The sequence below is a fragment of the Amphiura filiformis genome, chromosome 5 (genome assembly GCF_039555335.1).
Source record: "Amphiura filiformis chromosome 5, Afil_fr2py, whole genome shotgun sequence".
In the NCBI taxonomy this organism is placed as follows: domain Eukaryota; kingdom Metazoa; phylum Echinodermata; class Ophiuroidea; order Amphilepidida; family Amphiuridae; genus Amphiura; species Amphiura filiformis.
Window position 1 is genome coordinate 5,357,129 of NC_092632.1, and position 14,496 is coordinate 5,371,624.

Below are 14,496 nucleotides of genomic sequence, written 5' to 3' on the forward strand. Positions count from 1 at the left end.
TGATATTGTCTACTCCTGGGGCTTTGTTTCGTTTTAAAAGACCAAGGGCTTTATCAACCTCTTCCCTAACTGGTGGATCCATATTGATGTTTAGTTCTTCTGCTTGGGTGAAGACAGAGAAATCTATGGTTTCCTCAGGTTCATCAGCATTGAGAAGACCTTTGAAGTACTCAGCATCTCTGAAGTCGTGCAGCTTCATCCTTGATGATGTTGCCATTGACATCTCTTATCTGAGATGCTCTCCTGGAGGTTTTTCCAATTAAGATGTTTTTCATTTGGTATACTTCTCTCTTGTTGTTACTTCTGGCAGCAGACTCAAGATCATCAGCAATCTTACTGTACCATGCTTTCTTATCATTCCTTAGGCTTGCTCTTGTCTGCCTATTGAGCTCCCGTTAGTCACTGCCAAGTGATGGTTTGGCTCTCTCCTTGATATCAAATCCCTAGATTCAGAGGAAATCCACTCTTCTTGCTTCCCTTTCCTGTATCCGAGATGTTCTCTTGCTGCTGAGTTCACAGTATCAGTGAAGTTGGCCCACTCTTCGTTAATATCGGATGTATCTTCCAATTCAGCAAGGATGATGAATTTGCCGCCAATTGTAGCATTGAAGCTTGCAAGTATGTCTCTGTTTGACAGGTTTGAGGAGTTGAACTTCAGCTGCTTCTTCTGTTGTTTCAGGACTGCCAGAGATAAGCGGACGGTTGTGATAGCAAGGTTGTGGTCACCTCCAACATCAGCCCCTCTGTATACTTTAACATCTTTCAATGAGTTTCTCCATTTTCTGTTAACCAAGGTGTGGTCAATCTGGTTCACTGTTTTACCATCTGGAGAGTTCCATGTCAGCTTGATTGACCCCGATGATTGACAGTCGGGAACGCGTACTGTTACGCGTAGTCATGGTGCTGGGTGCGTTCAGGGGTGCTGGCAACCGTCGAGTCGACGTTCGCCAGCACCCCCTTTTTCCAAGATGGCGGCCTCCATGCGTGTACCGGGGTGCTGGCGTGGAACCAAAACAACAGCGGGAATCGCTGGTTAGATCGTGCTGGGATGGAAAAGAACATGGGGATCAGCGAAATTTACTGTCAGGGGCCTGATATTATTTATAGGCCAAGTAAAATAAAAAGCATGTTGCACATCCGGGTTTTCCAAAAAAAAGGAGGAAGAGGGGCTTTTTATTTTCTATTTTTTATCGCAAAATTGGTGTAAATACCCATACTTGGAACAAATTCATATTTGGAATGGATATTCTTACAGAAGGACTTAAACAAGTTTGGTCACAAAAGACATTGGTGAGTAAGTCAATTGTAAAAAAAACCTGCTGTACATGGAAAGCATGATTTCCTAGTTTTTATGTGGATTATTAAGTTGGTACCATTTTCTGCATATAATGCAAGACCTGGAACCATAGTTGTAACATGGACTAAGTATATAGAGCACGTAGTGCGATGGACTTGAAACTCCGTTCGTCGACGTGAGGTCAGCGACGACGTCACATTTGGAACATGTGGACGTAGGTGGCAGCAGCATTTTTCTTTAATTAGCATAAGTCTCCACAGCACTACGCATATTTTTTTAGGTAGCTTTTAGTACTATCGTGGTGGCAGCAGCATTTTTCTTTACTTTTCCAATATGGCCCCGCCCCGGCGACGCCATTGGACGCCATGTCAGTGCAGGGTAATACACAGAGTTGCAACGGCCTGGTTGTAAGAACCGTTGCAGGAGGTCTTAACTAATCACTACTATGGTGTTACTGAATCTGTTACTTAAAAACTACAAGGACATTTGCATCAGCTGAGTGCTTTGTGCACTTAAGACCTTCTTGCACTCAGCTGATTTGGATGAGACCCAGACGATGGTGGACGACATCGATTCAATGCCGGCAACAGCCAATAGCGTAAACAAAACAGACAATATGACGGCAACACTGCCTGGATGTTGCATGGAAGCAATATTATTATTTTTCCCTGAGCTTTATTGCATACCTGCCAACTACTCCGATTTTCGCGGAGTTACTCCGATTTTTTTTTTTAATTTTTATTTTTATTTCTTTTCCAATGTTTTCCACTGGACATATTATTCTGAAATGCTAGGATCATTCACAGTTAATTTGAAAACAATTGGAAAAAAATTACAAATAAATTACAGTTTGTTATCTTTAATATGGAAACCACTAACTAATGTTTACCTCTTCATCTAGCACATATTATAAATGCATGGAAAACCAATGCATGTATAATAATGTGATAGATGAAGAGGTAAATATTAGTTAGTGGTTTCCATATTAAGGATAACAAACTGTAATTTTTTCGTAATTTTTTCCAATTTTTTTTTTTAAAATTAACTGGGAATGATCCTAGCACTTCAGAATACGTCTAGTGGTTCTCCGAAGTCAACAAAAACTTTGACATGTTTTTTTTTAAATGGATTTTTTTTTCTGAATTTTTAACTTTGTATTGTGCATTATATCAGTGTCCTAATGATCGTTATGTACAAAAGTATAGGAAACTGCATTTTTAAAAGCACATTTTCTATGTGAAGGAAGCATATTTTTCAAACTTGTAAAAACAGGTCCCAGAATGTTTTTTCACATTTTTTTCAAAGGTTGCAGTCATCAAATGATTGTGTTGAAATTGTTGCCAGATATGGAGTATAAATCCTTCCTCAAATGCAAACCTTCAGAATAGGTCTAGAGTTTCTCTAAAGTCGCCAAAAACTTGGAAAAAATTAAGAAATTTAAAAAAAAATAATTTTCACCTATGTATTGTGCATCATATCAATGTCCTATCAGTCACGTAGGCCTTGTTATAAAGCCAAAAAATCGCTTCAACGAATGATCGTTATGTACAAAAGTATAGGAAACTGCATTTTTAAAAGCACATTTTCTGTGTGAAGGAAGCATATTTTTCAAACTTATAAAACCAGGTCCCAGAATGTTTTTTCACACTTTTTTCAAAGGTTGTAGTCATCGAATATGTGTTGAAATTGTTGCTAGATATGGAGTATAAATCCCTCCTCAAAGTGTATAAAAGCCTAGGGCTTCATTTTCACCTTGTTCTTTATTGTTGTTTTTCTATAAAATGTGTCTTCTGTGAAGGGCTTATAAGGGTTTTTACAGTGTAGAAACCCTCTACCTTTGAGGGGCTTTGCCCCCTCAACCCCCACCGGGGCTTTGCCCCTTGACCCCACCAGGGGCCCTTAAGTGGACCCCTGGACCCCCCGCCGTCAGAGGCGATACTACGGGCGCGAGGCTTCACGCCCTACGTTCGCCATGTACTCTGTTTTCTGGGTTTTCAATGTTGGCAGGTATGTTATTGGCCCGTTACAGAAAAAAAATGCACAAAATATATTTCCCAGTGTAATGTATTCATTTTCACATGAAAATAAATAATTTTGGATTCAAAATGAATGTCAGAAGAAAAAAATATTTTCTCTGCCGGGACCGGGATTGAACCCAGACCGCCTGCGTGAAAGGTACCATTGCTAATTACACCACGGAGGTATTATAATTTACGTAGGGGAAATTTTAATATATATCATAACATGTCGTGCTTTTCTTCATACAAAAAAATCAAAAAACAGTACTTACAATGAGGTTCATTGTCGAACCTCAACGGATTTAGACTGATAAAATATTGCTTGATAATATACATACACTTTTGGAATTAATTGAGACATTTTCGTGTTTACGTGTAAAACCAATGACGACGTCAAAATTCAGTCGATCTTGGCCGGCCCCCCGGATGAGATCTTTAAATTTTGGCTCTAATAATTATCCCTTTTGAAAAAATTATATGCCTCATAGCAGTTATTCAGAAACTATGGTAAAAATGTAGACAGACAAGTTTAAGCCAGTAATAATTTGCTGTTTAGTTGAATATCATGCATTAAAAAAATTTTTTTTTTTACAGGATTGTGTAGAAACAATGGCTTGGAGCAGAATGAATCACTTTTGTAGGACCAATAACACTTTAATATGGTACCTGTGTTGCAAGTTACACAGCAGAGGTTTGCAGGAATGTGTTACACTTAGGTGGTCTTGCGATCTACACAGTGGTAATTTGTTAAATAAAATGTGCAGAATTGTGAATGTTTGTCAAAGACATAATGGTCGTACCATTTCAAATTCTGACCCGAGTAGAAAGAATGGTTCAGGGGAAAAAGACAATGAAGAATCATCCAAGTTGTCTTTCTTGGAAGCTAAGAAAAGAGGATTCCTGGGTGCCAGAAGGAGACTCTCTCCATTTCAAAGAGTAGCAGATTTGATGAAAGAACAAAAGCTTCCAACAAAAGAAATCAGTCAAGATTTTGGAGAATCTGCTGAAAATAGCTCAAAATTGGTCTTTGAAAATGATGATGAAGGAAGAGAAACAGGTGTTGAAAAGATTATGGACAAAATCAAAGATACAAATAATTCAACTGTTGAACAAGATTGTCAATCTACTGCTATCAGAACTGCTTCAAGGCATCTGCCAAACTGTAAGCCCAGCATGCCTTTATCACATGGTGAATTTGTCATTGTTCTTGGAGAAGCCTCAAAGAAGAGCAGTATACGGGTCCTTATAAGGTTGCACAAGGCATCAGCATTTGACTGCAGGTTGGGAAGGATACCACATAGTGATGTAATTGGTAGACCTGCTGGTAGAGTGTTTAAGACGCATCTTGGGTACCCATTGGTGATCAGAAGACCATCACTTGAAGAGTATGTGTTGCTGATGAAAAGAAGTCCTGCTATCTTATACCCCAAGGTAATTAGAATTCACAGCAACTGTTATACCTATGCAAAATGTAAATACAGGTTGTTGTTTAAGCAATAATTCACATACAGTACAACCTCTTTTATCCAGCCATGATGGGACCAAGTATCAATTGGATAAGTGAAAAATCTGGGTAAGTGAATTATGTGTAATTCTACATTGGATCATGATTGTCTAAATTGTTGAAATTGGAATACAGGAGATTACTCCATATGAGGCAATAACACTGGAAATTTGGTATTTGTGAACACTGCCGTTAACAACAAATAGTTGCCCTTCTGATGCTTATGTGCATATCAGGTGTTGTGCCATTGAAAAACGTGTTTTTCTTCCAGCCAGGTAACAGAGAGATCTGTATAAAAGAGGTGTGGATAAGAGAGGTTGGACTGTATTGTGATTTGTGAATATAGCTTTGTTTTACACTTAGCACAATTATTGTTCTGAAGATCACTTTGCAGATGTCACTAACAAAATGTCACAAGGTGCAAAACGTGTTAAAATCATAATAGCTCAAATATATATCATTTATTTTCTAGACTTGAATCTAAAGCAATAAATATTTGATGTTTTAAAGAGTTCTAGTAATTTTATAAATTCAACATTTAGTTGACACTCACAGGATTTGTCAAACTACATTGTACAAATCACTCTTTCATAAAAGGAAACCAACTTTTATTCCAGTTAGTAACTTGTTTTCCTTGTATAACATATTATAAGGTAAAAGCTTAAAAAATATGTTCAAACAGTGATTAATGCATTCAAAAGACATATACATGTATATGAGATGAGAGTTGAAAGGCAAATAATAAAGCTGGACCCTTTTGGTCATATCTCAATATAGATCAATTTCTTTAACATCTAACTTTTGTTTTGATCTTTTCAAACACCTTGTGCTTGATGTGATAGGATGCTAGTGCCATACTGACAATGGCTGATGTATCAGCAGGTGATGTTGTACTAGAAGCAGGTACAGGTTCAGGAGCAATGACACTATTCCTGTCTAAAGCAGGTAAGTGATCAAACCATTATTTATACTAGTTAATTTGCCATCTTTGCTTCAATTTGTGCTTGTAGATTTGTGTATCCAATTGTGTGTAGTAATAAATATGTATGCCAATGCACAATTAAAGAAAAAAGTGCAATGATTTATAGTGCACTATGCACAGGCACAATGCCTAGACGTTAATCCACAATCCTCAGCACACTTCACAGGTTGTCGCTGACTACCGTATCTGTTAGCTCTTTCACTGAATTGTTTGTTTTGTTTTTATAATCCTTAGTTGGATCTACAGGTCATGTTTTAACTTTTGATACTCGTGAGGATCACCAAGACACCGGGTTCAGAAATTGGAGGAAGTGGAAAGCATCATGGAATATTACTCACCCAGATAATAAGTGGCCTGATAATGTCAGCTTCCATAATACAGCATTGCAACATTGCCATGAGACTGTACAAGATAACACAATTGATGTGGTAAGACCAAATGCCTACTATGCTTACCGTGTATCCTCTAATAATCAGTTTTGTTGAAAAATTGAATTAAATAATTGCCCCCTAACTGCCCTGAGTTCCATGCTATCTTGTGTGAGGAAGCTTACCATGATCCACAGACGATCGGTAATGATGTTGGTATTGGCGAAAATTACATAGTAAACCCGAAAGCGAACCAGAAGTCATTGAATTTAAGTTCATAGTTCGACATTTTGGCATGACTTGATCTGAATTTATACTCAATCAATGAGCAATGAGTGATTCGTATTGACCTATGAGGTAGTGCACTTTTCCTAACGCAACAAAAGCGGCACGCTACCTCATTGGCTAAAAACCAATCGCTATCGCTGAGTGATGTAGTATAAATTCAGCTTTAAGCTTACCTTAAGGATTTTCTGGGAATTATTGTCATAAAAATGACTTCTAATAAACGCCCCCTTTTCGAAATTTTCACGCCGGGGGAGGGGGAGGGGTGTGTGTGTTTATTAGAGGACATAAGGTAGGTGATCTGAGGATAGTGTGATTGCATTATTTCAATTTTAGCCTACATGTACATGTATGATTAAGTTTCATTAAGGGGGTACTACACCCCTGGCCAATTTTGTGCCTATTTTTGCATTTTTCTCAAAAATTATAGCGCATTGGTGACAAGTAAGATATGTATATTATAGGGACACGGACTACAACTACTGCACTGAAAATTCAGCAACTTAAGGCAAGTAGTTATTGATTTATTAATCAAATATTGGTTTTCCCTCATTTTGGACTGTAATTCCACAACTGTTGTCTGTGCTGAAATAAAATTTCCAGTGCAGTAGTTGTAGTCCTTGCCCCTATAATATACATATATCTTACTTGTCACCAATGCGCTATAATTTTTGAGAAAAATGCAAAAATTGGCACAAAATTGGGCAAGGGGTGTAGTACCCCCTTAAATGCTTTGCTCACATAGTCTTTTTCAAATTGATGAATGATCATAGAGTAATAATCATGGGAACATCATAGACCTAAAAAGTTTAGATTTGTGACAACCTTATTAGTATGCAAATGCTTCCAGGCCTGCTGACAGGGTTTCCACATGTGGGCTCTAGCCCTGGAACCCACAAAGGCCATATCAAACAAGTTACCTTTCGGAGACCAGTTTTGTGGAAAAATTTCATTTTTTAAACAGAGGCTATTTAAAGAGACTATCTTTGATTACTCAATCTATTATTGAACATGAATGTTCATCTACCTCAGGCCTGGCCACATCTCTCTGTGGCCCTGGTAATAATGCAATATAATATACCTGTGAGTCTGTGACTTGTTTTCTGTGTTTTAGGTAATACTTGATGTTGGGTCTGCTGGTCATCTAATGCCTGTCATTTCCAGGAAATTAAAGCCAGGGAAAGCTGTAGTTGTCTATTTACCACAGTAAGTACAAATTAAATGGTAAAAATGTACTGCATGCTTACTGTACACAGTCTATATACACACACACGCACCCCACACCACCACACGCACTCCCTATGGGTGTTCGCCTCCAAACGTGGACATAGTTTAGGACTATGTAAACGCAAACGTCTGAATCTGCATTCAATCGACATACCAAGGACTTTTTTCGCCATTTTTTGTGTGTATGTGTATAAGATGCAAGTTTACCTAGCAACCGCAGACGCTATATTTAATGCACGATAGAGGACGTATCTCGCAAATCCATTATACCAGCAATTGTGGTCGTTTGCAGACCTCTGAAGACTGACTGTCTCCGTTTGCAAAGTGGTCCATGGTGTAAATGTGAAATGTCATGTGCGTGTCCTCGTTTGTAGGTAAACATATACACACACCCACACACCCCAGGCATTTAAAGATGAGTTGATCAAAGTTGATCCTCCTAAATTTGTGCAATGTTTGTTACTCAGTAGTGATTTTTTCCTGCAAAATTCTGTTCAAGAGTCAAAAGTGATTCTATCTCGTGCATATGTAGAAATTCTCATCCCGATAAATTATCCTAAACATGCAACCTCAGAGATTGTGGGTTATTTGTAGGTTTGCAGTGACAAATTACTGCATGTACAATTTTGGTATATCTTTAGTGTACTCTATGTACGTTATATGAAAGCATTCAGTGCCTTAGGGAATAGTGCATTGCTTTTATGGTCTAATAGTGTATCAATTTGTGATCTATTGCAGAATAACTCAAACAGTGGACCTTCTTGATACAATACGTTTGCACTCAGTGCCATTAACCATTGAAAGTGTGATGGAGGTTAGCCATAGGTCTTGGCTTGTGAAAGAAGCAGATATTTTTGATGCTGATTTGGATATGGCAGAGTCTGAACAGGGTGAAAACATACACGAAGGTAAGATTTAAAGGAAAGGTTATGTATTAAGATTCTTGCCTTACTGAACATCAGTTCCTGCAGATTAAAGTCTCAAAGGAAAATTAAAATGCATAACATGCTAATAATATGCATTTCCTTTTACTTTACAGGTAATCCAGCTGAAACAACACCAAAGTACTTGTGCCGACCACAACATAATCAATTTTCTCATACTGGTATGTATTTCCTATAGTGTTTAATCACAACTCACTAAACATCCATATGAATGCCTTTTTGCACCTATATGTAGAGTTGATCCTCTTAAGTATAAGTGGGCGAGACAGGATTGCTAAGCAAGAGAGAAATACCAAGGAGTCGAGAGAGGAATACTAATCAGTCGAGAGCAGCGCTATAATCGTAGACCATATCAAAAAGACTAGTATGCGTCTGACATCAGTGCAAAGGTGCGACGTGATTGGTCGCTGACCTGCGCAGTATGGCATTTTTGGTCCGGTTGACAGAACGTCAGACGCAAACTAGTCTTTTTAATTCGGTCTTCAATTATAAGTGGTCGAGCGGTTGAGAGAGGAATGCTAAGTCCCTGTATGGAAAAACCTTTGTGATGCATACTCTTCAACACTGTTGAAATATTCTGGATGTGAAGTTTTGGTCTCCATTCATAACAATCCAATATAATGGTAAATTTACCATGGCTCTATTGTTACAGGTGATATTAAAATTGCTATAAAATTTTCTATTTTTATCTGCAGGGTTTCTAGTACTTCTACGAAAGGTAGTCCAACCAACTGCAGACGAAGAGTGAACCTCCTCTGTGACATATAATTAGAGCAGCACAGGTGTGGTGTGTGCTCATAGAATTTGACATGTCAGGTAAGTTTTTGCTGAGCGTAAATGTGCCGACTGTCCAAATTTTTTAGTGACACTGACATTGGCAAAGTGATCTTCAGAAAAATTTTGAAGAGGACTGTGCACACTCAGAAATGCATTAGTTAAAAGTGCTGTCACTTTTTCATTTTTTGGATAATTGGCCTATTTTTTGAATTATTGACCAAATGAGACAAATTTTAAATGACTTATGAAAGCCAAAAATGGTAAAAAATTCATATTTTTGACCTTATTTGGTCAATAATTAAAAAACAATGAATCCAATGAAATGAAATAATCCTCCTAGAATGGAGTGTCTAGATTGCCAAGTATTGAATTTTTACTTTTCTGTAGTGTGTTTCAAGTAATTTTAGACAAAAAATGCTTTTTTTGGTGATTTTCTCCAAAAATTGTTGATTTTACTGCCCGTAAGGTACAACTCTTTTACGCAATGCATTTCTAAGAGCGCATTATCCCCTTAAGAAAATGCAAAGATTTTTTAATTTAATCAAATGAAGAGTTTAGATGCAAAATGTGATATACATGTATGCCATTTCCAAACTTTTTGGTTAAGGCCACCAACATCTGTCCCATAAATCTAGCTTTAAATTGACATCCTGCTTTAAAAAAAGCCAATATTTATTTTTGAAACTATGATCAATAACTGTACATGTTTTCTTATTGTAATAATTAGGTTCTTTACAATTGACAAGTTATTATGAGTGATGTCTGAGATTACCTTTGGAAATGTGCTTGGACCACTTATTTCTTTGAAAAACACACACAATATTGACTGATTTGTTTGACGGGAATTTGTGACCAAATTTGTGAATCACAAGTGGATAATTTTGAGGATTTTTGTGAATTTAAAAATAAAGATATTGCCAGTTGCTTGCTGAATTTCTCAACCCAGTCAGAGTCATTTACTCAGGGAAAAACAAGACAAAACAAGTGTTTGTTTTACATTTGGCACTCAAAGTTAAGTGCTTTTATTTAAACTTGTGTGCGATACAGCGACTAACAGGACAACAAATATGAAGACATTAACAAAGACAGCAATATAAAAATTATAGCATCCCAAAATATACAAACAAGAATATAATAGGACACACAAACATATTAGTCTTTCCACAAAAAAGGAAAGACAAAGTAAAAAGAGTTAAACCACATCTGCAATTAAGATTCCAAGCCACTAAAAATTTGACTGGCAGTGTAGAGTTTCTATCTGCCAATTTCTGTGCCCATGGAAAGCCAACTTGCATTGTGAAGTAGAACATAATTAACAATCTAAGAATTTTGTAAGCAAGATATCAAAAATAAAATGTCTTAGTAGTTTGACTAACTGGTAGGTATACCCTTATTCTCATACCAAGTATCTGAACCAGGGCTCAATTTTGTTGCACTTTGTGTGAATCAAAATTATTGATTCTGGTGAGAATTAAGTGAGAATCAGTTCATCGTCATTATTTATATCATCAATCTTTATTCAGCAAAACAGACAAACAAAGAAAGTAATGAAAAACAAAGACTGGACTTACGCCCAGGACAAGTTGGTAGACAAAAGTCATCAACTATGCAGGGCTATGCATGCAACGACGCGAGCAACGAAAAACTATAAACTGGACGAAAAGTGCCAAAGAGGATTAAAGCTGGAGGTGGGGTTGATCAGCAGTGCCCCAGGAAGGATCATGGTGGCATTCCAAATAGTGTAGCTGGTCAACAGGGAAATTTTGCTGAGGTCTTTTGGCAAAGATCTCGGTGGTTTTGACTTACCAAAAGAAAATATAGTAACCAAACGCTCTTTGGTTTCAGGGGTAACCAACCCACGGGATCCGATTTCGATGCAGGTGATGTTGCATGCATAGCCATTGTCAACAATATCAGAAACTAAGTTCTCATACTTAAGAGTTTTACGCGCATGTGCACTAGAGATATTTTGTTCAAATGGCACAGTTAACTCAATCAAGTGGATAGATTTCTGTTTTTCATTGACCATGACAATATCGGGACGTAGTTTGGAAATGACAATGTTGACTGGGAGGGTCCCTCCTGTTGTTGTGAACCCAGGCAAGTCGGAGAATATTTTAACATCAGGTGAAGTGGACAAGATGAGTTTCAGTTGTCTCAGGATATGGTGCAGTATGGAATCGTGGCGCCCAGGTAAATCTGCCTTGGTTTAAAGAAACAGAACAGGAGTTAAGAACATGCATGAGAGTTTGTTTGTTTCCGCATAAATTGCAATTAGTGCTTGATCGTTTGCCCCAGGTTTTGAGATTGCAAAATGTGGGCAGATAGTCAATTGATGCACGCACCGCGAACGATAAAACATTTCTTGGAAGATCAAAAATAATTGTGCAGAATGGGTATGATTTGGGGAGAAACCCCAAGAGGTCCTGGGTTCAATTTCCCACAGGACAAAAAAAACCCAAAATCTTATCCGCTCTCCCCGTGGCTCATCTGGTAAAGGTAGGGCAGATGACCCATGATAAAAGGCCTCGTTACAGTCGGTTCCGATCAGGGTAACAAGCCCGATTGTTGGCTACACTTGACTGTCCTGTAAAAATTGCCCGACCATCTATGGCGACCCCCTTCGTTCACCAGGTCACTTGTGCCTGGCCAAAGATTCGTCAGCGTTATCTCCTAGATTTCAGCTATTAATGTCTAGATATGCTCGACATAAAAAAAATCAATTCCAATTCTCGCAAAGTAAGTTAAGGAGAATCATGAACTTGAGGCCCTGTGAACCTGTATATTTTTTGACTAGTTCTCATACTTATGACCCAATTTGATTGAAGTACCTTTTGTCACTATCGACCCATGTTGCACTAGATAGTAAATTAGAAAATTGAAATGGAAGAAATGCATTGTGGGAAGCATAAGATATCTTCTCTGGTTTGCTACCTGTGCATGTGTGGTGATATATAGAATAGATATATTTATAAAATATCATTACAGTATAATGCCCTCATAATTGGTAAAATTACATAATACTATTTAATATGATACAACAATCCAGATATCAAGATGAAGTCAAAACAGATGCTTATTTTGATAACTACAACATCAGTGTATGGGAATAGAATAATGTGATGGCATCAAATGATGTTGACCATATTCTACTCTCATAAGTAGAAGATTAACTGCATCAACATTTATACTTCTACGTGTTTGCTTTCTTCTATTCTGATAAACTACACTTTGCAGAAAACCATATCAGAATTGATTTAGTTTATGTGATATCAGCCGATATAGTGTTCTTTATACAAAAACAAAAACAAAATATTTTGTTTTAGTGTTGGATTTCCCTCAAAATTGATTTCAGATATTGCACTAATATGAATTGTTTAAAATACATTTTATTAAGTGATTTTTGTTTTGGTGTGTCTGATTTGGCTGTTCGTCAGTCATCCTGAAAAAGGCTTTGAGAGATTCTCATTGGATTCATACAAATCATTATAAAGGAAGCAGGTGGAAGACTAGTCCGATTCCAGAACAATATAGCACTTTGGAAGTAAAAAATAAAATGTCTTGGCAGATGAAACTTAATCGATCCATATCATTTGGATCAACCTAACTGGGAAGAAAGTTATGATTCCATATTCAATCAATTTTGGGATAAAAAGGCAAGAAAATACTTACTTTGCATATTTTCATTCAAAACTGTCACTAAATTCACAGACATGGCCTAAGTCTATATGCATTCAAAATCATGCATATATAGGCTAAACTATCACAATTTCACTCTTTTGACTATGTTTTAATAAACGATTACCATGGAGAATGAAGCACCTTGGCAAAAAAAAAATCGGAATGCATAGACTGAAATTAGTCTTTGTACAAGTCTTTGGTGTTGATTGTTCTCTTCTTGTACAGAAAAATGCATCTTTGTGGCCCTGTTTTTCGAAAATATTGAATTTGGAATTCTAACTTTATGCCCAGTTAGGTCGAACGAAAGGATTATGATTGAGCTATGGTTCATCTGGCAAAACAAGAACATTTTTCAATTTAAAAAAATTACTGCTGTATTTGATATTTGGGAGTAGTGCTTATTATATCTGAAATGGCAAGTCTCATTCTGACTTTACACATATTATATACATAAATCGTGTACTATTATATACAAATTACAATTGTAGTTAGTTAACAAAATTGATAAAATAAAAAGATTGAGGTATGCTCTGGGTATTAGTGAATACTAAATGGGATATTATGGAAGCCAAATTAACAACATTTGCATGGTTTGCTATATAACACAACGGAGGTATATTTGTATAACATTTCATTTACATGTATATACTTGATGTTTAGCAATTTTTTATCTTTTAATATATACCGTAAGTGACACTGCTACATTTTGCCAACTTTGACGAGTGAGAATATTACTCCTCAAAGTAGTACCCCGGGGCTTCCCAAACTGTTTTTCCTGTGACCCACATTTGATGAGAAAAATATGGTGTGACCTACAGCAAGCCTTGAAATAAGCGGGCGCGGGGAGCAAATTTGCTCTCGTAAAGCCACCAATTGCTCCTAGTCCTTGTAAAATTCACATGAACCAGGAGCAATTTTCTGAAACAAATTGCTCCTGGTTCCAGTTTTGAATTTGATGCAGTAGTGCTGGTATGCTTGTATATGCAGTAAAAGGATTTACTATTTGAAAATTGCTCCTGTTTCTTCAGAAATTGCTCCTGGCTCCCAGTGAACCAAGAGCAATGTTGAAAAACAAATTGCTCCTGGTTATAGTCCGCTTATTTCAATACAAAATAAGGCTGTTTATTTGTACAGAGCCGGTCTCAAAGTCTGGTAGTGTTGTGGAAACTATGCATCTCAGGTTTGAGCTGACTTCCTTTCTTGGTACCCTTCATGTTGATGTGGTGAGAAAAGCTGCATGGAAACTTGACTCAAATTTGAATCTTTTCTATTATTACATGGTACACCAATTGTCCTCCATTTATTTTTTAGTTATCTTTCCTTTTTTAATGTCTTTTACCCCCCATCCCCCGACCCACATTTGGGTTGTGACCCACAGTTTGGGAAGCTCTATTATTACCCCATTCAGTTGTC

At 37.1% G+C, this 14,496-nt stretch overlaps 1 protein-coding gene across 1 annotated transcript in view; it reads left to right on the plus strand.

Annotated features, from left to right (window-relative positions):
- The first annotated feature begins 3,912 nt into the window (after positions 1–3,912).
- LOC140152522 (tRNA (adenine(58)-N(1))-methyltransferase, mitochondrial-like) overlaps positions 3,913–14,496 on the plus strand; it is a 29,337-nt gene continuing 18,753 nt past the window's right edge. Inside the window, exons 1-7 of the mRNA XM_072174874.1 lie at positions 3,913–4,746; positions 5,662–5,764; positions 6,036–6,229; positions 7,569–7,660; positions 8,420–8,589; positions 8,721–8,786; positions 9,321–9,441. Coding sequence (XP_072030975.1) covers positions 3,925–4,746; positions 5,662–5,764; positions 6,036–6,229; positions 7,569–7,660; positions 8,420–8,589; positions 8,721–8,786; positions 9,321–9,373 — 1,500 coding nt within the window. The 5' untranslated portion in view covers positions 3,913–3,924 and the 3' untranslated portion in view covers positions 9,374–9,441. The remainder of the gene's footprint in view (positions 4,747–5,661; positions 5,765–6,035; positions 6,230–7,568; positions 7,661–8,419; positions 8,590–8,720; positions 8,787–9,320; positions 9,442–14,496) is intronic.